We start from the raw sequence: 24,649 nt of genomic DNA on the forward strand, positions 1-24,649 counted from the left end.
TCTCTGAAAGGAATATCTTGACTCCCTGAACAGCCAGTGAACATGCGCAGTGATGTGTAGGGTCAGCATTAGATGCTGGCGATGCAGAGAGGACCGAGACACGGGTTCTGCCCAGACATCTTTCTGTCTAGTGTCTGAGACACCTTGCTGCTAATGAGACACACCTGGCTAACAGTGTTTAAGGAAAAAAGGCTGTATCTCTCAAATCTATTCTCTAATAATGTTACTGTGTTCACATTTTTTTGTTTCTCATTAAAATAGGTAGTTCTTGTGTTCCCTAATTCTGTTCCCCCCAGGAAGATTAAATGTTGCTGTTTGAGGGAAAAGATTAATTTCAGAAAAGTTTTAATTAAATAGTGTACTTGATGTTGAACTGAATGAAGCCTTAACAGTATGCATTTTCTTTGGATTTGTGCTTTATTGAAGGGATTTTAAATGCTCTCCCAGAGTAGAGCATATGAAATGATTTGAATATTCTTCACTAGATGTCGTTGATTTCTGAAATATGCTTCTTCCCTCTTTCAGAGTTACTGGAGAATGTAACCCTAATCCATAAACCAGTGTCGTTGCAACCCCGCGGGCTGATCAATAAAGGGAACTGGTGCTACATTAATGCTGTATCCTTCCTGGACGCCGTCCGCAAGGCCAGCGTGTTGCAGCTCTCCCTCCTTTGGGTGTATGGGACTTAGTTCAGCCTCCGTGGGCCATCTAGCCCTACATTTGAATCCCCAAGCCTGGTTTATTATGACTCGGTCCGCCTACCTTGCTTATAAACAGCGTTATTCCTGGCCGCAGTCCGTCTCCCTCTAAAAGAGAGGATCTGTTGGCATATGAATGAGGGCTGCAGACAAGCTGACTCTCATTCGAGTGGTTACAGATCATAGGGCAGAGCAGCCACTTACAACTGGAAATTTGGTTTTAACTCATTGAACTATCTTGGATAAGTCAAGTTCTTGAATACAAACGATTGACTGCTTCGTAGATCCTCATATGGACATCACAGGAAAGTTACCCTAGTAATGATTTGGTTTATTCCTTTTTGTGGTGACGTGTCTAAGTAGTTCAATGTCCTTAGCTTACTTAGGTTTTCAGAGATGTTCTTGTGCTAAACGTGCCTTTAGGAAATGTGGTGTGTCTGTTTCATTCCTTTACGCTTCCTTACTGCCACTATGTAGACACTGCAGGCACTGGTTGCTTGCCCGCCGATGTACCACCTGATGAAGTTCATTCCTCTGTATTCCAAAGTGCAAAGGCCTTGTACGTCAACACCCATGATAGACAGCTTGTAAGTAAGGTGGTGAAAGATGTGTTATGTGGTGGGGTTTTTTCCCCTCTGATAATTAGAATTGAAATAGTTTAGTAAAGCTCTTGATTTCCTGCCAGTGAGTCCTATAATTCTGTCTTTTATAAAAATAGATTGTTCGTGATTTTATATGGAAGTTAACCAGAAATGGAATTGCAGCATTATTTGTGTTCTTTAGATTCAGTAGAAAATATTTTTAGTGTTTACCAGCATATATCACTTAAAATAGACCAAAAATGCATATAGAAAAGACTTGAGTTCACTAGCTATTACAGCATTGGTTACCTAAAATCTACTATACTCGTATAGCTGATATTCTACTTAGCCATCAAAGGTCTTTAGTGAAAGTATATATATACTGTTTAAAACTGCACTATTTAATGTTTTTTCCCCATGTTTAGTGTTCGGCTAATGAATGAGTTTACTAATATGCCAGTACCTCCAAAACCCCGACAAGGTTAGTAAAAATGAGTTTTGTTGATGCTCTTACATATTGGGAGTTATGGGGACAGATGACTTAAATTTGGTAAATTCATTCATGGTGGGAAGAAAATGTCTGTACACCTGTGCCATTCTCAGCATTCAGCCGGGTGGGGGGTAGGGGATTTTGATGATGTTGCTTTTTTCATCATTTGTGACTTCATTGTCGTTAGGAAAACCTGTGTCCTGTTTCCATTGCAGCTCTTGGAGATAAAATCGTGAGGGACATTCGCCCGGGAGCTGCCTTTGAGCCCACATATATTTACAGACTCCTGACAGTTAACAAGTCAAGCCTGTCTGAAAAGGTTTGAGACTTCTCTCATGTCGCTAGGATCAAGTGTTACCTTTTTTTCCAGTATTTGTGTGGTAACTGTTGCTTATTCGATATTTGCCCTCTGTCTCCAGCGCTGTAAGTAGATGTAGGTTTATAATAGAGTCCATTGCTTGGATGAATTGAAGAGTGGCCTTGCTCACACTCTTCATCATCTGACCTTGCTCAGGTTTTATGGTGCACCAAGCACTGCTGTCAGTACTTTACGTATATTAACTTAGTTGACTCTGTGAATAAAGTATGATTATAGTCTCCTTGTTACAATTAAGAGAAGTGAATCCACTGTCTGAAGTCATATAGCTAATGTGCATGGCAGAACCCAGCTTTCAAGACAGCTCTCTTAACCACTGCACTATATGCCACTGGGGTAGAGTGGAGTGCATTGGGCCTGGAATGATGGCAGTATTCAGAAGAGCTTATGTCTTCATCATACTTACACGCTTTAGTAGCTCTTTGATGTACTTGATTCCTTTACCTAAATTTTTTTTAAAATCATGTATTTTGTTACTACAGGCATGGGACCAAGGGGCCAGGGCGCCCTTATAAAAGGCCCTGGGGCTGTTGAGAGTGAATTGAGCCACCCTTAGCACAGTTTACTGTAGCATTTCTTTCCTCCCAGACTGAGTTGGTGATGACTCAGTACAAGCAGTTGAAATGATGCTTAGAGAGATGTATTCAGAGAGAAAACGCTATTTAAGTCAAGTTTACTTGAATCTTCCTTGCTTTGAAGAAGAGTAAATGTCGAGGGCATCGCAGCAGGATACCACCAGGGGCAGCATCGATTTTTAAGCTCTTTAAATGCTTATAATGCAGCTTTTGGTATTGGCTTGGAATTATTTCCCAAGTAATGGGAACATGGTATTAGGGATGCAGAAATGGAATAAAGTGTGCCCTCTGCCCTCAGTGAGGGAAGGAGATAAATGAATAGTCAACAAGAGAAGTACAAAGATACAGAGGTGCCTTAGAATCCAGATGGGGCCACCTAGCTCAGGTGGAGGCAAAATAAAGTGGGTGCTCAGGAAGCCCTCTAGGATCATACACAGAGATAATGCTGTGAACAAAAGCATCTTTTAAAGGTGACATTAATATGGGATGTGTTGGGCTCCCCAAGACCACCCTGAGGTTTGGGTGATTCACAGGAAGAACTCAGAAAATGCAGAAGCTGGTACACCTGTGGCTATGGTTTATGACAACAAAAGCATGCAAAGCAGAGTCAGGAAGGGAAAGGACAGATGAGGCAGGGCCTAAAGGAAACCTCCAGACTCCTCTCCCAGTGCAGCCAGAAGGCTGCGCCTAACTACTCCAGCACGAGGCTGTGAGCACACATGTGAAATGCCGCCTCCCAAGGAAGCTCATTACAGACTCCGGGTCCAGAGTTTTTACTGAGGGCTGGTCCCATAGGTACCATCTGCCTAGCTGGAACCAAAAGTCCAAACTCCCAAAACAAAAGCAAAAGTGTTAGCAGAAAGCACATTGCTTGCACAAACAGGTTTAGGCAGAATCCCATATCAGTTATTGGACTGATGGGGACCTTGCTGAAAACCAAGTTCCCAGACACCAGCCAACGTTGCAAGCAGGCCTTTCCAAGGAGAGCCACCCAGGCCTGCTGTGAAAAGTCTTCAGCACACTTTGGCTGTGCCAATTTTTGCCCTTTGCTGCACATGTGCAGAGCATGCACTCACGTGAACAGCTGCTGTCCACATCTACTATTTGTAGAGGGCAAGTAAACTTCAATGCAGTAGATGCTTCAGACAGAACAATTTGCAGGGCCTTGGAACAGGCAGTTGTGCTGTGAAGAATGAAATATGAACTGATGATAAGTAACAGAATCAAACACTCCTGATGTGGGATTATTAAACTCTTGGGTGACTCATCTGTGAATGATTTTGCTGATGTATGTGTAAAACAGCTAACGCTTTAAATCAGTGGAGTTTTTCCACATATAGTTTGAGTTCTTTCCCGTGTAGTTGTTCATCATCAAAGACAGACAGAAGCAGACATAGGGCTGCTTAGTTCACTGCTTGAGTGGTAACAGTAGTTGAACAGTGAACTGGCCCTAGACATCTAGTTCTTCGTCTTCTATTTTGTTTACCCAAGACAGAATTTTTTTTTTTTTAGTAACTTTTTTGTGATAAAGTCAATGTGGCAGGGTGTGGTGGCTCATGTCTGTAATCCCAGCACTTTGGGAGGCCAAGGCAGGCAGGTCGCCTGAGGTCAGGAGTTGGAGACTAGCCTGGCCTACATGACGAAACCCCGTCTCTACTAAAAATACGACGATTAGCCAGGTATGGTGGCACACACTTGTAGTCCCAGCTACTCGGGAGGCTGAGACAGGAGAATCGCTTGAACCCGGGAGCTGGAGGTTGCACTGAGCCAAGGTTGCACCACTGCACTCCAGCCTGGGTGACAGAGTGAGACTTTTTCTCCAAAAAAAAAAAAAAAGTAATGTATATTTATTGAAGAAAATTTCGAAAATATAGAAAAGTATAAATAATAAAAATCCCCATTTAGAGATATGTGTTTAATCTGTTTCTCCTTTTCTTCCCACTCTTGGGATTTCAGCTATGCAAGGAAAACCCATGTCATCATGTCATTGTTTGGAAATACTTTACATCTTCCATTTCAGAGGAGGCATGATTGGACTTTGCAAGTACTGTATGTCCTGCAGGCCTTGGACAGTGATCGGTTCACACTAAAGTGATTATATTTGACCTTTTCAGGGTCGACAAGAAGATGCTGAGGAATACTTAGGCTTCATTCTAAATGGACTTCATGAGGAAATGTTGAACCTAAAGAAGCTTCTCTCACCAAATAATGAAAGTAGGTTATGGTCCACTTGCCCCACAGAGTTGTGCAAGAGTTCGCTGTAAACAAGCGTTGCATGCTCATATGTTATGTTGCTTCCCTGCCCCTCAGTTGTTTTCCCTTCAAATAGCATTTATTCCTTACGAAAACTTACACTATCGAGAAGGTTATATTTAGGTAAATTACAGTTTATCCCGAACTTCTGCCATCTTCCTTCAACTTTTAATTAGGAAAATGATCAAGCATATAGAAAAGCTGAAAGAATCGTTTGATGAATACCTTTATAATTGCTGAGTGTAGTTTTAAGCATATTTTCTGATGCTGTACACACACTGTATATATATGTACTATATCTGTCCTATCTATCCGTCCATATATACATACATACGCATACATTTTCCCTGAATGATTCAAAGTTAAGTTGCAGCTAACAGTCTAGTTCATCCCAGGTGCTAAAGCATCCCCTGAGAATCCACTCCTGCATAACCACAGTCCCTTATCTAACTGAGAAAACCAACTGTAATGACATGGTAATATCGACTTTGCAGAGCATCTTCACATTTCTCCAGTCAATCCCAGGAGTGTCTTTTCTAGGAGTTTATGTAAGCAAGGATCCGGTGGTGGTGCACCTGTTGGCGATTGGTTGCTGTGGATCCAGCGGCGTTGTGCCTGTTGCGATTGGTTGCCGTGGATCCAGCGGCGTTGCGCCTGTTGCAATTGGTTGCCGTGGATCCAGCGGCGTTGCGCCTGTTGTGATTGGTTGCCGTGGATCCAGTGGCGTTGCGCCTGTTGTGATTGGTTGCCGTGGATCCAGCGGCGTTGCGCCTGTTGTGATTGGTTGCTGTGGATCCAGCGGCGTTTCGCCTGTATGATTGGTTGCCGTGGCTCTTAATGTAGAACACACCTTGATTTCATTTTCAAAGCTATAGTTGACAGATCTGTGCCTTTTTATTTTTTGCTATTCTTATTGTAAATAGTAGTCTAAGTAGATGCTCTCCTTTTCAGAACTTACGATTTCCAATGGCCCCAAAAACCACTCAGTCACTGAAGAAGAGCAGGAAGAACAAGGTGAAGGAAGCGAGGACGAGTGGGAGCAAGTGGGCCCCCGGAACAAGACTTCCGTCACCCGCCAGGCGGATTTTGTTCAGACTCCAATCACCGGCATTTTTGGTGGACACATCAGGTTTGTGCTTTTCTAGAATAACTTAATATTTGCCTTTTCCGGGGGTTCGCCACGTTAGTGAAGGGGGGAAGGTGTGAGGCTTGTCTTGAGACTTCTTGGACATGATGTTTTGCATCTTGCTCCCCTGCCTGCTCTTCTCTTGCACTTCCTGATGCCTCCCGAGTCAGCCCCCACGGCCCATTCTCTGCCTGCTGGCGCATGTCTGCAAAGGACAGGGAGCTCCTCACTTCTGCTCCGTCAAGTTCAGCTGCTCATTGCTAGGGAGTAAGAGAAAAGCCAGCTAATTGGCCCTACGCCGTGGCTCTTGCCTGTAATCCCAGCACTTTGGGAGGCCAAGGAGGGTGGATCACCTGAGGTCAGAAGTTCGAGGCAAGCTTGACCAACATGGTGAAACCCCGTCTCTACTAAAATACAAAAATCAACCAGGTATGGTGATGGGCACCTGTAATCCCAGCTACTCGGGAGGCTGAGGCAGGAGAATCGCTTGAACCCAGGAGACAGAGGTTGCAGTGAGCCCAGATTGTGCCATTGCACTCCAGCATAGGTGACAGAGTGAGACTCTGTCTCAAGAAAAAAATAAAGATATAGGAGAATATCATCATGACTTGGGGGTAGGCAAAGGTTTCATAAGTTAGGTCATAAAAAAGTAATAACCATAAGAGAAAAAAATATATATATATTTATTAGACTTCATCAACATTTAAAACTTGCAACATTAAAACCGCCTCCAGTAGGCAGAGGTTGCAGTGAGCCAAGATTACACCACTGCACTCCAGCCTGGGTGACAAAGCGAGACTGTGTCAAAAAAAAAAAACAAAAAAACCCGGCTAGTCAAACCATGTGTTTTGGTAAGAGCAGAAATTAATGTATCTGGAGGAATTTCATTTATTTATGTTAATAAATTGTGTATATTTAAAGTATACACAAGATATTACGAAATAGAGATAGTAAAATAGTTGCTAGAGTGAAGCAGATAAACATATTCCCCATCACAGTTACCCTTGTGTGTGTGTGCACATGGCAGGAGCAGCTGTTTACCCATTTCACAAAAGTCCCAAATACGGTGCACTATGAGGAGCTCTTGTCCGATGTTCCACATCAGATCTCTAGGCCTGTTCACCTGTGTCGCTACCACTTGGTGTCCTTCGACCTACATCTCCCATTCCCACTCCCCACCCCTAGGAACCACTGTTTTCCCTATCTCTGTAGTTTTGTCTTTTTTTTTTTTTTTTTTTTTTAAGATTCCATGTATAAGTGAGACCATGCAATATTTTTCTTTCTGTGTCTGGTTTATTTAACTTATTATAACTTAGTATAACATTCCCCAGGTTCATTCGTGTTGGCGGCAAATGGCAGGGTCTTTTTTACAGCTGAATAGTATTCCCTTGTATATATAATAGTATTCCCTTGTATATATAATAGTATTCCCTTGTATATATATACACCAGTTTCTTTATCCATTGGCCCATCCACAGACAGTTGTTTCCCTTTTCGGCTGTTGTGAACTGATTGGAACCGGGTGAGCTAGAGAGTGAAGGGAGTCTGAAGGGACCCCTTTCTATTCTGGTGCTCTGTGGGGTGTCCACGGCAGCTGTGTGGTCAGTTGTCGCCTGGGAAACGCCTAGCCCCGACCACTGCCTATGGTTCCTTGGGACATGTGGTGTTGGCAGGGAGGCACCAAGGTCCAGGTTAGTGTGCAGCAGTGAGGGGCGGCTGTGCCTTTTGCTCCTTCAGCCCAGCAGCCTGGTTTAGGATTGTGGGAACACCCCCTCGGGATGGGAGAGAAGGATGAAAGGACAGCTCAAATGGAGGCATCAGGAACATGGTTTTCGTGCAGAGGTCGGGTATCAGAATTTCAAGGCCGCAGAGGGTCAGCATACTCAAAGATCCCAAATTTGTCTAAGAGTAACCAGTGGAAAATACCAGCATCCACTTTGGAGGACTTGCTGCCTCAGATTGAATGGCTCTGTCATGGCTGCTAGCTACATCCTCTGAGGGTTCTCTGTGTTGAAATTGGTTGTTGATGTTTCTTTTTGAAAAATAGTAAAGCAAAGATAAGGAATTCTTACAACATAGGAACTTCTTTTCAGCCATTATGAAGCATGATTCTTTATTCACACCAATTGAAAGATTTTCTTCTAAAACTCAGCCTCTTCGGATGTTTTTCAGTTTCCCCAGGAAGACCTTTCTTCCCCGGTGCCACCTTTGCTAAGACACAGGACCACTGAGTCAAGAGGGCTTCTTGTTGATTTCTCTACCAGCTCTCACGAGAGCTTTCCCCACTACTGTATCCCTCTCTGGAACCAGGGGAACTGTTGTCACTGAAGTCTTCATACTGTAAAGGAGCATGGAGATGCCTAATTAAACCCTGGACAGAAAAGCTTTTAGCGAGCTCTTCACCACATCTGTTCTGGAAAGCCTGAGTACCTGTCCACACCCATTTTATTCCGTTTAGAAACTAGGTCACTGAGACTGCAGAAATAGAAGCCCTTGTTGAACCCCTGGCATGTTCCCTTGCTGAGGCTAAATGAGAGATGGGCCGAACACACAATTTTTACTCAGAAAAACTTAGAAAAAGAAAAAAAAAATGAAGTGAAAAACCAGCTAAGAAAACAGGGTCAAATTGGCACCCTTCTTGGAAGGATGGCAGCCTTTTTTCCTGGAATGTTAACTTGTTTTTTATTCTACACACCCTACTCCCCTTCTTCTTTTTGTAAGACATTTTTATAGGAGGAAAATGCCATTAACAATCCTCTGTTTACCTTGGGATTTCCTCTGTTTTATTAGAACAGGCTATGATACTTGGAGAAAATGGAAAGCATCGGCATTTTGAGGCCATGGCAGGGTAGCTGCGTTTGTGAACTAGTGCAGTAAATAACAGTGTGGAGAGGAGGTGAAAGAATTTGGAAAATGAAATATGTTTTCTTCCAGAGCACTGGCGCTGGGAACATTTATCAACTGGTAGATTTAGTTGTTAGAAATACTAAGGAGGTGCTATTCAGCAGAATTATTTTTAAATTCAGTATATTTTTGGCTTTTCTCTGTGGTCTTTTGAAAGTGATACTGAATAATCTTATTTTCAGTGTTTATTCCTCTTGGTTAATCTTAAGGGAAAGTGGCAAGGAGTGGTCTCTTAATTTTTTTGTTTTTGCTTTCAATTCTTAGGTCTGTGGTTTACCAGCAGAGTTCAAAAGAATCTGCCACTTTGCAGCCATTTTTCACGTTGCAGTTGGATATCCAGTCTGACAAGATACGCACAGTCCAGGATGCCCTGGAGAGCTTGGTGGCAAGAGAATCTGTCCAAGGTTATACCACAAAAACCAAACAAGAGGTATGTTCACACTTGATTTTGAACCTTTCTACTGAGGTGCTCTGGTTTGGTGGAAAGAACACAGCATTAGGAATGAGGGGAAATGGATCTGAGTTTCGCCTCTCAAATCAGTTGCTTAACCGTTTTGTACTGAAAGTTTTTATGCTTTTACAATGAAATGGTTGAAACATGATCCCAAGGGCCTCTTTTAGCTCCAAATCATATTACACAAAGTAATGATCTCCTTTTGGATTGTTTATCTTGAGCTACATTTAATTTTCTGGCAATCTAATCATATCACAACATCAATACTACGTCTGACAGAGGCCGAGTAGCTTATTTATGTTCATGATACCGTAGGGTACAACTTTCATTAGATTAGTTAGGATGTCAAAGAGATTCCAAACACATCTGTTTTGCATTTGATTGTAGATCTTCCAGGTCATTGTAAAAATAATATAGTCATTGTTCTGATGCTTGTTACTTTGATTTGATCTGGAAAAGATAAGATCCTGAGTCTTTCAGTCTTCATGAATTTAAGACTATCAGATCATAGCTTGGTGGAGTCCTTGTCAACTCAGTCAGGCGAGACAGATAACATTCTGCCCTGTGAGAGCTGATTAGTTCCTGGCTATCTAGATGTGCCGGCTTATGACTGTTTTCTACTCTGCCGCAGAGAGTGTCTTCTCTGTTATGTATCTTAGGTTGTGGCAGTGAATTCATAAAAATGCACTGGGGAGATGAATGCAGGCTGATAATTATGGACAATCCATAGCATTCCTGCAAAGCGATATTTGAATAATGAGCAGTGGATGGCAGCTACAAGGTAAAATAAGATGCCTCAGCGTAGAAGACTTGTCATCACATTGTATGAATGGGATGGATCTATCCTTGGCTTATCTTGCGTGCTCTGAGTCAAAAAGAGCAAAGTAGGACATCGGGACCCTTAGCACCTCAGGGGTGTCCTGCTGTGGACTGGTCCACCCAGGCTCTGGGGGAGAACTGTAGAAGTTACGCTTAATCTTCTGCCGTATTTGCAGACTTGCATCTCGTGGGCGATTTTGTTTAAAAAATAGAAGCCGTAGGAGCCCGAGGCAGAAATTTGGTAGTTGACTTCAGTGAATGAGCTAAGAAGAGTCTGGCGGTGGACCTCGTGGAAGAGAGAGAGGGAAAAAGTGGTATTTGTGTTGGGGAGGTTGGTTGGGTGGTTCAGTTGTGCATTGAGTCTGGATGACTGTCGGCTAGGCTCTCTTCTGTGGCAGCTGCAACTCCAGAGATGGCTCCCTGGCCCTGGCTGCTGTTCCACTCTGCTTACACTGTTTCTTGAGCCAACTATGGGAGTCTTTGGCCACCCACGCTGTTGGGGAGGTGGTCAGCCTTTCTGTGGGCTACCTAGGGAAGACCCTTTTGTAATGTGTCTGTTTTTCTCTTTTGCTTCTGCTGCAATTACAGTTTGACTTTGCTGGGGTGGGCTGGTAGGGGTGGTGGTGTGAGGGCAGGGATTGAGGCATAGGCAGTTGTCAGCCTGTTGTTAGATGGTAGTGAAGAAAGAATGGTTTGTCCTAAATAGCAGGTTTGAAGAAAGGCTTCAAGAAAGACAGTGGGCCAGGTGTGGTGGCTCATGCCCATAGTCCTAGCACTTTAGGAGGCTGAGGCAGGAGGATTGCCTGAGCCCAGCAGTTTGAGGCTACGGTGAGCTATGATCGCACCACTGCAGTCTAGCCTGTGCGATAGTGAAACCTTGTCTCTAAAACTTAAAAATAAATAAAAATAAAGGAAAGCTGGCATTTTGGTGGACTCCTGAAGATAAAAAAAGAATGCTGCTAGCTGTTCTGGCTGCACGGTTGTTGTAGTGTGTCATCAGATGAGATCAGGACCACTCTGAACAACAGATGTTCGAGGAAGGTTTTGGACAGCCTGTATGGAAGTATCTGTAAGGAGCACATTACGTATTTTCTTGAATGTGATTTTTTTTTAAGTTTTTAAAATACCAACTTTATTATGTTTTAGATTAGAAGTGTTTTTCTGTGGGAACATGTGAAGGTTTTGGGGAAAATAGGATTATATGAAATATTTGCTGTATAGAAAATGTCTGCCTTTGTTGAGTGATTAGAAATTAAGCCTCAGTTTGTCTGGAAACCCAAAATACACATTTAATAATTTTGGATTAACCATTTAGTGAATCAACTGAGAGTGTTAATGTGAAAATCACAGATCAGTAAGCACTGAAAAGCATCCTAGAGATAATTCAGCCCTGCTCTCTTAATTCACAAGTGAGGAGACTAGGTCTTACAGTCCCCATCTCTGCTTATAACTGTTGAGCTGTGTTCACACCCTTCATTCACTCAGAAGTGCTTGTTGGCTATGGAGACACTAGAACATAAAGATGCATGGGAATGTGGAGCTGTGCGAGGTGGTTTTTGCTCCTATGACCTTAGTCTAGGTGGGAAGACAGGCATGGAAGGGTCTGGAAGGTTAATAAACCCAACCAGTGATGACTTATGAGCTTGCCTAATACCCTTGAAAATGCTTTCAACTAGATGTGAATCTAGTTCTCTGACAGTTTTTTAATTGTGTTATATATGCTGATATCTTTTGTATTGTTATTTTTAAATTACTCACACAAAAAGTATTCTCCAGGCCAGACGCAGTGGCTCACGCCTGTAATCCCAGCACTTTGGGAGGCTGAGGCAGGCAGATCACGAAGTCAAGAGATCGAGACCATCCTGGCCAACATGTTGAAACCCCATCTCTACTAAAAATACAAAAAGTGACTGGGCATGGTGGTGTACACCTGTAGTCCCAGCTACTCAGGAGGCTGAGGCAGGAGAATCACTTGAGCCTGGGAGATGGAGGTTGCAGTGAGCTGAGATCACACCACTGCACTCCAGCCTGGGTGACAGAGTGAGACTCCATCTCAAAAAAAAAAGTATTATCCAAATGAATATGGGAAGCATCAAAAAGTTTGTAAGTACAGAGAATGATAGATAAAGGGTTTAAGTGTTATTTGTAAAGATGCATCTTAATAACAACCTGACTTTATTTAAAAGCAGCATTCATTAGACCTGTGAAAGTACTTCAGGAACAGATTAAATTAATAAAACTCATTATTAGAATAAATAGCTTTAAAGGTTATTTAAAACATCTCATTGGCCTGGAATCCCAGCACTTTGGGAGACTGAGGCGAGCAGATTGCTTAAGTCCAGGAGTTCAAGACCAGCTGGGCTCATGGCTGTAGTCCCAGCCAGTCGGGAGGCTGAGGTGGGAGAATCACCTGAGCCCAGGAAGTCAAGGCCGCAGTGAGTGGTCATCATGCCACTGCACTCTAGCATGGGCAACCAGAGTGAAATCCTGTCTCAAAAAACAAAAACAAAAACAAAAAAAAACCCGTCTAGTTGAAAAAACATACTGGTAGCAGTTTTATCAGTACTATCAGAGTTATTTTAAAATGGGTCAATACTAGGCCGAGCTTGGTGGCTCAGGCCTGTAATCTCAGCACTTTGGGAGGCTGAGGTGTGTGGATCACCTGAAGTCAGGAGTTCAAGACCAGCCTTGACAACATGGTGAAGCCCCTTCTTTACTAAAAATACAAAAATTAGCCAGATGTGGTGGTGGAAGCCTATAATCCCAGCTGCTCAGGAGGCTGAGGCAGGAGAATCGCTTGAACTCGGGAGACGGAGATTGCAGTGAGCCGAGATTGCACCACTGCACTCCAGCCTGGGTGATAGCGTGAGAACTCCCTCCCAAAACAAAAGGTGGAGGAGTCAGCACATAAATAAGGTGGTACTAAGTTAGCTTTTTAATTCTTATGCTAATTCATCGGTAATGCCACAGAGTAAAGTTCTTAAGAGTTTACAGCTGGACTTGGGGGACCCAAGAGACTCTCTGCAGTTGTGCTTACAGGAATGTGTGCATTTCTCTTCCTTTTCTTTTTTCTTTTTTCTTTTTCTCTGAGACAAGGTCTCATGGTGTTGCCCAGGCTGGAGTACAGTGGCGCGAACTCAGCTCACTGCAACCTCCACTTCTCAAGCGATTCTCTTGCCTCTGCTACCCAAGTAGCTGGGGTTACAGGCGCCCACCACCACGCCTGGCTAATTTTGTATTTTTAGTAGAGACGGGGTTTCACCATGTTGACCAGGCTGGTCTCGAACTCCTGACCTCAGGTGATCTGCGTGTCTCAGCCTCCCAAAGTGCTGGGATTAATAGGCGTGAGCCACTGCACCTGGCCATGTGCATTTTCTTAAGAGGAGCATTGGTAGTCTCAGAGCTTCTGCGAGGCAGGAAGAGCCATGACGCCCTGCCAGAGAACTGTCAGGCCTCAGCCCTCAGAGGACATCTTTGAGCGGAAGGTGGATGTGTTGTCAGCTGTTGCAAGTAAGACAGGGACGGTGTGTCCTGGTGTGCTTTGTGTCTTAGGTTGAGATAAGTCGAAGAGTGACTCTGGAAAAACTCCCTCCTGTCCTCGTGCTACACCTGAAACGATTCGTTTATGAGAAGACTGGTGGGTGCCAGAAGCTTATCAAAAATATTGAATATCCTGTGGACTTGGAAATTAGTAAAGGTAATGCACACATGAGGTCGGGAGTGTTCGTGGTGATACACTCCTGCAAATCAGTAGCTCAACCCTGTAGCATTTCTTTATGATGCCAAGAGTGAGGACATTCTCTTGCTGGACTTGGACTTGTTTTAAGTTTCTTAACTTGTAATAGACCTTAATACTAAAATTCTCATTAAAATGGCCTGTTAAAACAGAGGCAAAAATAACTAAACTTTATAATCTTACTAGATTAGAAAAATAGGAGCTTTTGTCTATCAAAAAGAACATCACTTTTCTGTGAACGTTTCAGGGATGAATGGTGCATAATTTGCCTTCCACTGAGTGTTAACAGCTGTGTTGACTAGCCCGGTTAGGTGGCTTTTTAGTGAAGTAAGAATGATTTCTCATAGGCGGTGAGAGTCCCTTCTAACCTCTAGTTGTGGCGCACAAGTAGGACATGTGGCACTTATCAGCCTCAAGTCTCTGTCAGGTCATGGGCTCAGCACTTTTTGGAAGCAGTTTTAAAGAGCCCCGGGTTAAAGGCATCTTGGTAAAAGCACAGCTTCAAGAAGACTTTTCTTGAAAGCTTCAGAATTTGTGAAAATGTATAGTACAACACTGAGGCTTGATTGGGACTGTGATTAGCTAGAGAGGATTCTCAGAATATCGAGGTATCTGGGAAGCAGAAAAGAGGACACTGGACCTCCCTCCTGGGTCTTGTAGAGGAACAAACCTGAACCGAGAAGCCCTCTTCCCCTTCCTCCCCCGGCACAGCAGCCCCACCTCACACCTCCTTCCATGCAGATGATCCAGGAACTGTGGGCATGGCTGGTTTCTCGCCGGCTTCCTCTCTACCCCAGGGGAGCCCTGTACCTTCCCTTGAAGACGCAGACACTGTCTCTCCCAGGCCTCTACACAAGAGCTGTGCTCCCTGCTGACGGGCTTGGCTGCTGTGCTGGGTTTAGTGTCCATTGCTCCTCTCACACTTCCGGCTGCTTGATCACTCATCAGCGGATTGCTTTGTAATCCCATTTGAGGACCAGCAAGAGGAAGAAAGATGCCAGTGAGAATCATGTAACAGATCCTCCTCCCCATTTTATTCTGTCCATCTGGAAACCTAGAATGCTGGCTGAGTCAAAGAAGGCATCCTCGACCTCTGCTCCTGCAACTTCACTCGCCTCCAGATCAGCTGTCTGAGCTGACTTGGATATTTTTCTACAGGGATTTTACTTTTATATCTTTTCTTGCTTGCTGTATTTTTATATCAGCTGCTGCCTCTAATACGTTATCAAAGTATGACATAAATGGGTGCTGGGCGCAGTGGCTCACGCCTGTAATCTCAGCACTTTGGGAGGCCGAGGCAGGCGGATCACCTGAGGTCAGGAGTTCAAGACCAGCCTGACCAATGTGGTGAAACCCTGTCTCTTCTAGAAACACAAAAATTAGCCTGGCATGGTGGCGGGCGCCTGTAATCCCAGCTACTTGGGAGGCTGAGGCAGGAAAATCGCTTTAACCCGGGAAGCAGAGGTTGCAGTGAACTGAGATCATGCCACTGCACTCCAGCCTGGGCAGCAGAGCAAGATTCCATCTCAAAAAAAAAAAAAATTACAGAAATGGGGACAAGAGGATCTCACTTAGGTCATTGGGTAGGCAGTAGAGAAGGAACCACTGATGGCTGCCTCGAACAGCGCACCATCGATGGACTCTTGTGTCCATGTAAGTGGTACTTCTGCATGCAGTAAGAGCAGGGAGTTCGCACCTCGTAGTAGCTGGTAGACTGGTTCCTATTTGGAGAAATCGTGTTGCTGTTCTTTAATTGAAGTTTTTTGGTTTGTTTTTTGTTTTTCTTCAAGACGGAGTCTTGCTCTGTCACCCAGACTGGAGTGCAGTGGCGTGATCTCAGCTCGCTGCAGTGTCCGCCTCCCATGTTCAGGTGATTCTCCTGCCTCAGCCTCCTGAGTAGCTGAGACAACAGCCACGCGCCACCACGCCTGGCTAATTTTTTTTGTATTTTTAGTAGAGATGGGGTTTCACTCTGTTAGCCAGGATGGCCTCGATCTCCTGACCTCGTGATCTGCCCAGCTCAGCCTCCCAAAGTGCTGGGATTACAGGCGTAAGCCACCGTGCCCAGCCTATAATTGAAGTTTTATGATCTGACTCATGTAAAATATTTTAATTATTGGATGTTTCATAACTGTTTTGTTTTTAAGTCAGCAGCGTTTTTCTTTTCCATTTTGTGGAGCACCTGCTTTTAAGGGGCCTCCTGCAGGAGCATCACAGCCTCGACCATTGCTCCTGTTTCTTCAGAGGCTGGCTGCGCATTTTGTGTCCTGCTACATCACATGGCTCATCTTCCTCATGAGTCAATTTTTATGCAACTAAAGGGATGAAGTGTTGTTTTGTTCCTGGTCTGACAGGCGGTTTCCTTGCTGGGGAGAATGTTGTTAGCCATTTTTTGCTGCTGTTACCCTGAGCCTTTCTAAAAGTGCTTCAAGCCATTGATATTTTGTTTTCCAGAACTGCTTTCTCCAGGGGTTAAAAATAAGAATTTTAAATGCCACAGAACCTATCGGCTCTTTGCAGGTGAGTAAATTTGTACAACATTACTTCTTCAGTAAAACACTGATGAAAGGGATTATATGTGGGCACAATTTTGCTGAAACACAACTTAGCATAGCGACCAGATGCTCTGCTTAGGTATCCTGTGGCCTTGTGAGTCAGGGAGTCGTGTGAGAGTTTTACCTGAAACTCTGCGTAGATGACGGATTATCATCTTGGCCCTGAGGAGAGATAGCAGAAGACCTTGCTCAAAGTGAACATTTCTGTCTTTGAGTCAGAGGAGGGAGTTTCAGGCTCCCAGGCTGGCTGTTTGAGAATGTGACCTCTCCCTGCTGCGCTTGTGGCGCCTGTGGGTGGCAGTGCTGTGGAGTTTCCACGACACCTGGTCTCCCGGCCAGGTTAGGCGAGCGCGCCCCCAGCCAGTGATCCCTGCGTCCTCCTCCATAGATATTGTTAGGGCCGCTTGAGAGGGTGGGCCCAATTACACAAGCCCCTCGGCGGCCAGGCCCCCCAGTCGCTCATGAGAAATCTCCCAAGAGGGCGAATGGCACCCCCTGTTCCCTCATGGGTGGGCTTTGAGACCTCTTCTGTCTCCTGGCTTAGGCTCCCTGCAGTATCAGTTTTTCTTCCACACCTTCCCTTTCCATTCTGTCTTCCCTTCTATCCTCCTCTCTCTTTTATAGCCTCGTTTTTTATGCCTCTGAGTCTTTGCCTCTTTGGATCGTTGCTGTTTGCGCACTTCCGTTGGCTTCCCAGGCTGATTACATGTTTCTGGCTTCTGTGTCTTTCCTCCTCTGGTGTGGCCTTTGGTGAGCTGTTTGTATCGTAACATAACACTGCCATTTATTGACCTTCACACATGTATGGAACCTCTTCCCAAGCTATCATTCTTTTATTCCTTACATGTGTCCTCGAAGATGGAAGGTGGGATCCCCATTTTATAAAAAAATCAACCAGAACTCAAGGAAAAAACTCACCACTCTGGCCTGCAGTGGCAGAGCGGGCTTCAAGCTCCTTTCTGCCTCAGCTCACACCCAGTGTTTTAGGAAGTTTGGCCAGGGGTGAGGGCCCCAGGGGTGGGGGCCAGGGGTGAGGGCCCCAGGGGTGAGGGCCCCAGGGGTGGGGGCCAGGGGTGAGGGCCCCAGGAGTGAGGGCCAGGGGTGAGGGCCCCAGGAGTGAGGGCCCCAGGGGTGGGGGCCAGGGGTGAGGGCCCCAGGGGTGAGGGCCCCAGGGGTGAGGGCCCCAGGGGTGAGGGCCCCAGGGGTGGGGGCCCCAGGGGTGAGGGCCCCAGGGGTGGGGGCCAGGGGTGAGGGCCTAGGGGTGGGGGCTGGGGTGAGGGTCCCAGGAGTGAGGGCCCCAGGGGTGAGGGCCTAGGGGTGGGGGCCGGGGGTGAGGGTCCCAGGGGTGGGGGCCAGGGGTGAGGGCCTAGGGGTGGGGGCCAGGGGTGAGGGTCCCAGGAGTGAGGGCCCCAGGGGTGAGGGGCCCAGGGGTGAGGGCCCCAGGGGGTGAGGGGCCCATGGGTGAGGGCCCCAGGGGTAAGGGGCCTGGGGTCGGGGCCAGGGGTGAGGGCCCAGTGGGTGAGGGGGCCAGGGGTGAGGGTCGCAGGGGTGAGGGCCCAGTGGGTGAGGCTCAGAGCCACACTAGAAGGGGCCAGGCTTCTCTCTCTTTCTCTCACTATTCACTCTTCCTTTTGACTCTCTTTCCTTTTCTCCCCTGATCACAATTCCTCCTCAACTTGCTGGGTCTCAGACAGGATGGCCATGGGCACCACGCGCTCCTGGGTGTCTCCAGCCCTGTCCGTCCGCTGCCTGGAATGGAAAGTCTGAGTCCTCAGACTCTGCAGCCAGCCAGTATCCAGCCTGGCTCCCTCGAGTCTGGCACCCAGGTCCCAGTGGGTGGCCAGCAGTTTCTCTGCCTTCTCCCTGCACCTCTTCCCCTGGGGGCTCTTGTGGGGAACATCACTGGGCAGGGGCAGGGGCTGGGGATTGCTCGTCTCCTGGTCAGGGCCCCAGTGTGAGCACACACACCCTGCTCCCCCACTCTGCAACCTGCCATGCCCCAGGACCCCAGGACCTCAGGACCTGGGCCTGGGTTGCTCTCCCCTGCCATCCTGAATCCTCAACCCCAACCCATTCTTTTTTGAGATGCAGTTTCACTCCGTTGCCCAGGCTGGAATGCAGTGGCACAATCTCCATTCATTGTAACCTCCGCCTCCCGGATTCAAGTGATTCTTGTGCCTCAGCCTCCCCAGTAGCCGGATTACACCACATCCAGCCAATTTTTGTATTTTGAATAAAGACGGGGTTTTGCTATTGGCCAGGCTGGAAGCATATTCTGATCTTGGAAATGAGGTCACTGGACTGGTTAGAATTACCTATAGAATGAGCAGAGGAACACTTTTTAAGAACTGCTATGATGGTGGCGCCCAGGAGAAGCAATCTCACACACAAACTTTTCAGCCGGTTCTCAGCGCTCCTGTCAGACGGGCTTGCAGGTGTGAGTGACACATGGCTTAGCCCAGGCTAGTTATCTGGGCTGCTGCTTACGAAACTAGAATGGTGACATGCAGTCCCCCCTTGAAATTTTAGAATGGAGATGTCTTGTGGGAAAGACAAATTAGTAAAACCCCCAAGTCCTGCAAATTCTACTGACAGTTGCTTTGAAACAAAACTCTTAGCCCAGTCAGGTCTGTGAGGTGAAGATCCAGGACGGAAGTCTCAAAGTGAACTTGGGATTTGGGGGACATGCTGCTGTCATGAGTGCTTCCTGCCCTTTCACAGGATGGCTGTGACTTGTGCAGTACGGGATGAAGCTGTGCCCTTGGATTGACTCTGTCGCTGGCTTTCCACTGTATAGGCCCCACAGTCTTGCTATCCCTGTGCTATTCCATGTCTTCCGGGGTCCCTGCACAGAGGATTTCTTTGTGCAGAGCCCAGGAGTCTGACTGGTGGCCTCAGTCGTAAGCACTGTCCTCTAGCCAGCCAAGGTCCCTGGCCCAGAGAGGACTCAGGCCTCCTGCCGTCATTTAGCCCCTCCACGTGACAGCTGCAACTAGGACCTGGTGATGTTTGACCTTGTTTTAGTGCTGAAATTTCCTAGCAGCGAAGTCTTACGCCTCTCCTGGTTCCTGTTCTTTTGTGCCACTGATGGCGGACGCAGCTTAGCAGGCTTCCCTGTCATTCCTCCTGAAATGCCGCCGGACTGCCGCCTTCCCCAGGCTGATGTCTGCTGCTGGCCAGGCAGACCTCAGCCCCTCTGCTCCATAGAAGTGGAGGATGTGGCTGTCTTTTAATGTTTTCATGACATCTTCTAACGGATTTTTTTTTAGGCCTTTGACTAAGGCTTCTTGGTTATAGGATCTTTTCTTAAAGTAAATAGCAAGTTGTGTGTGTGTGTTCTGTTAAAACATTATTATAGAAAAATGGAAAAATTTTTTAAAGGTAAATGCGTAACTACCAGCACTATCTCCACAGTGCCCCACCACAGCTCCACGCCCAAGCGACCGTGATTAGCAGTCCCAGTGTCCCTCCTGCCGTGTGGGCCCGCACAGGGAGATTGTGTCTCATGTCGTTGGGATAAATGGGCCACGGAAGGCCTAAGGACCTTGTTTTCTCATTTAATATACCACAAGTATATTCCTGCATCACCATTCTCAATCTATTCCATGAAAAAATAAATCGTGTTATTTTAATATAATTTACTCCTCAGTCATTTCTTCTAGTGGCCATTAAGGTTTTCCATTTTTTCACTGTTATAAATGACATCATAATCTCTGTCCAAGATTCAGATAATCTCTTCAGGACAGTCTAGAATTAGATCAGCCGGATCCAAGGGCATGAACCAGGTCTCTAAGTCTGTACAGCTGATGGCTGTGTAGGAGTGTCTTTGTGAGGTGTGGGACATTTTAAATATGTCGTTAATACGTGTACATGCACACATGTGTGTCTGTCTGACTTACCCTTACCTTGCAGTTACAGAAAAGTTTTTATGATGGATTGCTTGCATGTTTGAATTGAAATAGCATCAGTTTGTGTGATGACGTCTCTCTGTCCCACCTGCTTTGGAGAGGGGCTTCACACATAAGATGCATCCCTGGAGGGAAGTCGGCAGAGACCTGTGGTGATGTGTGTGCAGTGCTGTTCTCACTCTGCCGCCTGCTGGGCTCTCTTGCAGTGGTCTACCATCACGGCAGCAGTGCGACGGGCGGCCATTACACTACAGACGTCTTCCAGATCGGTCTGAATGGCTGGCTGCGCATCGATGACCAGACAGTCAAGGTGATCAGCCAGTACCAGGTGGTGAAACCAACTGCTGAACGCACAGCCTACCTCCTGTATTACCGCCGAGTGGACCTGCTCTAAACCCTCTGTGCGCTGTGTGTGCGCCCAGTGCCCGCCTCGTAGGACGCCACCTCACACTCACTTCCCGCCTCTCTTTAGTGGCTCTTTAGAGAGAAACTCTGTCTCCCTTTGCAAAAGTGGGCTAGAATGAAAAGGAGATGCCTTGGGGTTCGTGCACAACATAGTTTCTGTTGACTCTAACTTCCAAATCAAAATCACTTGGTTGAAACAGACTGTCGCTTGATTTTAGAAAATCCACAAAAACCCATATTTCTGAAATAATGCTGATTCCTGAGATAAGAAAGCGGATTTGATCCCCAGTCTCATTGCTTAGTAGAATAAATCCTGCACCAGCAACAACACTTGTAAATTTGTGAAAATGAATTTTATCTTTCCTTAAAAAAGAAATTTTTTAATCCATCACACTTTTCTTCCCTACCCTTTAGTTTTTGATAAATGATAAAAATGAGCCAGTTATCAAAGAAGAACTAGTTCTTACTTCAAAAGAAAAATAAACATAAAAAATAAGTTGCTGGTTCCTAACAGGAAAAATTTTAATAATTGTGTGGAGAGAAACTGCTTACATACACATTGCAGATCAAATATTTGGAGTTAAAATGTTAGTCTACATAGATGGGTGATTGTAACTTTATTGCCATTAAAAGATTTCAAATCGCATTCATGCTTCTGTGTACACATAATGAAAACTGGGCAAATAATGAAGATCTCTCCTTCAGTCTGCTCTGTTTAATTCTGCTGTCTGCTCTTCTCTGATGCTGCGTCCCTAATTGTACACAGTTTAGTGATATCTAGGAGTATAAAGTTGTCGCCCATCAATAAAAATCACAAAGTTGGTTTAAAGGTGTGCGTGTTTCTTTGTATGCGAATGCCTTTTCGGGTAACTGGAATTCACGGGGGCACGAGTTTGCCTCCAGAATTAAAACCCACCCTTCAGTCAGCTCGACGTGTTCGTGGAAGCTGAACCACCACTCGGGTTATGTTTGTTTAGTGTTTTCAAATGGATTAAGTAGTGATTTGGGTAAATGAGTTTTGACTCTTCGATTGGCAGAAAGGAGGAGGTTTTTCCCCTTCCCCTCCTCATCCCTTGTATCTATAGCCCAGCATTTTCAGTATCACCGAAATAGTTGCTGTAGATGAAGGCTAAACCTTCTTCAATTGAGTGCCACTGGGGTGGCTTAGCGATGCCTCCAGACGCCACCCTCAGTAGTGGGAAGGAAGCCTGAGACGCAAGACATGGAGAGAGGGACGTCATGTGAGAGGGTGCCTGTGCTCTGGCTTCTGGCCCTGTGTGGGTGATTGATTGTAGTGTCCTGAGATCTACAGAGAAGGGGTTTTAATGTGGTCGGAGCCTTTCAAGTTCTTCCTCTTACCATCTGGTGTTTTTAATTGTAGCCTGGTGCCACCCTGGGTGCAGAGATTCCTAAACTTACTGTACAAGTGTCTGTCTAACCTACTTACACTTTGTAATTCTCTTTTGATTTGCTTGGCTGAATTATAAGTCATATTGAGAGGTGAAGCCAGCTGGACTTCTGGGTCCAGCGGGACTTGAAGAACTTTTCTGACTTACAAGAGGATTATAAAACGCACCAATCAGCACTCTGTAGCTAGGATTGTAAAACGCACCAGTCAGCGCTCCGTAACTAGCAATAGGTTTGTAAAATGCACCAATCAGCACTCTAGCTAGCAAGAGATTTGTAAAATGCACCAATCGTGCTGTGTAAAACGTACCAATCAGCAGGAGTCTAAAAGTAGCCAATCGCGGGGAGGCTTGAAAAAAGGGCACTCTGATAGGACAAAAACAGAACATGAGAGGGGACAAGGGAATAAAAGCTGGCCACCCCAGCAACCGTTTGGGTTCCCTTCCGCGCTGTGGAAGCTTCGTTGTTTTGCTCTTCACAATAAATCTTAACTGCTGCTCACTCTTTGGGTCCGTGCCTTCTTTAAGAGCTGTAACACCACGAAGGTCTGCCGCTTCATTCTTGAAGTCAGAGCACGAACCCACCGGAAGGAACCAACTCTGGACCCAATATTGTAATTAGCTTCTCATTAAAATAATGTACAGTTCCCATGGAAGCCGGATTAACTTTGGGGCAACCACGCACACCAGCAGCAATAAGCCCGTGAAAAGATAAAACCCATCCTAAAGCACTTGGTTGAATGTGTACGTTGTGATGCTTGACCCAGCTCTGGCCCTCTGTCCTTGGTGGCTTATTCATCCTCACTCTGCCCCCAGCGTCCATGACTGGTGTTGATCATTCACCCTCCACAGTATAAAGTGACTTTGTCACTGCCGTGTCCCATGTGTGTGAGACTGAGTGTCCTCTCTGGAAAGGGGCCCTCCGATCTGGGAAAGCCTTTGCATAGGAAGCTGGAACGAGAGGCCAAATAAAGCATGTAGTTTTTAGGTCCACCAACCTGCTTGTAAGTCTTAAAAGCTGTCCCGTATATTCAGATAGAAGATTTCTCTCAGATGTCGTTCAGTGGTTTCTCCAGCATCTTTCATTTGCTAAGATACGTATTTTATCAGTCCCAAAATAAGTTGGAAATGATTGCGCTCTAAAATTCCCTTTGAGGCCGGGCGCGGTGGCTCAAGCCTGTAATCCCAGCACTTTGGGAGGCCGAGACGGGCGGATCACGAGGTCAGGAGTTCGAGACCATCCTGGCTAACACGGTGAAACCCCGTCTCTACTAAAAAATACAAAAAACTAGCCGGGCAAGGTGGTGGGCGCCTGTAGTCCCGGCTACTCGGGAGGCTGAGGCAGGAGAATGGCGTAAAAACCCGGGAGGCGGAGCTTGCAGTGAGCTGAGATCCGGCCACTGCACTCCACCCTGGGCGACATAGCGAGACTCCGTCTCAAAAATAAAATAAAATAAAATAAAAAAATAAAATAAAATTCCCTCTGAAAGCTCCCAAGTCCCTTTGAAGAGTGATTAGAGATTCACTCCAACGGGACATTGCCGTATGCTAGTCTGCCGGTGAAAGCTGGCAATAACACATCTGCTCTGAGGGGTGCTGCCCTGTCTGGTGTACCTGGCCTTTTAAATTCAACTCCCTGGTAGCCAGCAAAGGGCTCCTCTGTTAACCCATCTATGCTGATAGAAAAATGCAAGCTAGCGCTAGCGAGACAGCCTGCAAAACCCCTGTGTTGGTTTGGGCTGTTAGAACAAAAATACCATAGTCTGAGTGGCTTAGACAACAAACATTTATTTCTCACAGTTCTAGAGGCTAGAAGTCCAAGAACAGACGCCAGCAGACCTGTCTGGGGAAGGCCTGGAGACAGCCACTTTCTCACTGTGTCTGCACAGGGCAGAGTGAGCCCTCGTCTGTTTCTCTTACAAGGACACTCATCCCACCGTGGGCCTCCACCTTCGCGATTTCATCTACACCTAAAAGGCCCCACGTCCTAGTATTCCACTGGGGGTTCGGGCTTCAGAGATGAATACTGGGGGGGACACAAACAGAGCTCATAACCTCATGCCGCCTGACTCCTGAGATTGTATTTGTGATGAACATGTGGCTGCCCACCACGTCTTTTTTTTTTTTTTTTTTTTTTTTTTTGCTCAGGCAGGATCAGCACACGCCCAGCCACAGACAGGGAAGCCCAGAGCAGGGCAGAATATGGTCCTTCAAGTGAATAATTGGCCCAGGGATACAGAATTAGGTGATTCTAGCAAATCCAGACATTTTCTAGGGTTCCAAGTGAATTGCGGGTCTGTCCCTGTTAGCTATTCTTGAGCTTTTGCACTCAACTTGTGATGGTTAATACTGAGTGTCAACTT

The 24,649-nt window shown here is 46.0% G+C and overlaps 2 protein-coding genes across 3 annotated transcripts in view; one reads left to right on the forward strand and one right to left on the reverse strand.

The window, feature by feature from the left end:
• USP10 (ubiquitin specific peptidase 10) overlaps positions 1-21,709 on the forward strand; it is an 81,370-nt gene extending 59,661 nt beyond the window's left edge. The window contains exons 5-14 of one of the 2 annotated variants that reach the window (XM_050773614.1): positions 526-617; positions 1,176-1,285; positions 1,705-1,760; positions 1,985-2,088; positions 4,835-4,934; positions 5,925-6,102; positions 9,268-9,433; positions 13,829-13,973; positions 16,467-16,532; positions 20,682-21,709. In XM_050773614.1, coding sequence (XP_050629571.1) covers positions 526-617; positions 1,176-1,285; positions 1,705-1,760; positions 1,985-2,088; positions 4,835-4,934; positions 5,925-6,102; positions 9,268-9,433; positions 13,829-13,973; positions 16,467-16,532; positions 20,682-20,869 — 1,205 coding nt within the window. In that variant the 3' untranslated portion in view covers positions 20,870-21,709. The remainder of the gene's footprint in view (positions 1-525; positions 618-1,175; positions 1,286-1,704; positions 1,761-1,984; positions 2,089-4,834; positions 4,935-5,924; positions 6,103-9,267; positions 9,434-13,828; positions 13,974-16,466; positions 16,533-20,681) is intronic. The other variant, XM_050773615.1, reaches the window with a different exon arrangement.
• Positions 1-24,649, reverse strand: part of MEAK7 (MTOR associated protein, eak-7 homolog) — a 672,801-nt gene that overhangs the window by 295,972 nt on the left and 352,180 nt on the right. The gene's annotated exons all lie outside the window — the stretch shown is intronic.

The sequence above is a fragment of the Macaca thibetana genome, chromosome 20, assembly GCF_024542745.1.
Source record: "Macaca thibetana thibetana isolate TM-01 chromosome 20, ASM2454274v1, whole genome shotgun sequence".
In the NCBI taxonomy this organism is placed as follows: domain Eukaryota; kingdom Metazoa; phylum Chordata; class Mammalia; order Primates; family Cercopithecidae; genus Macaca; species Macaca thibetana.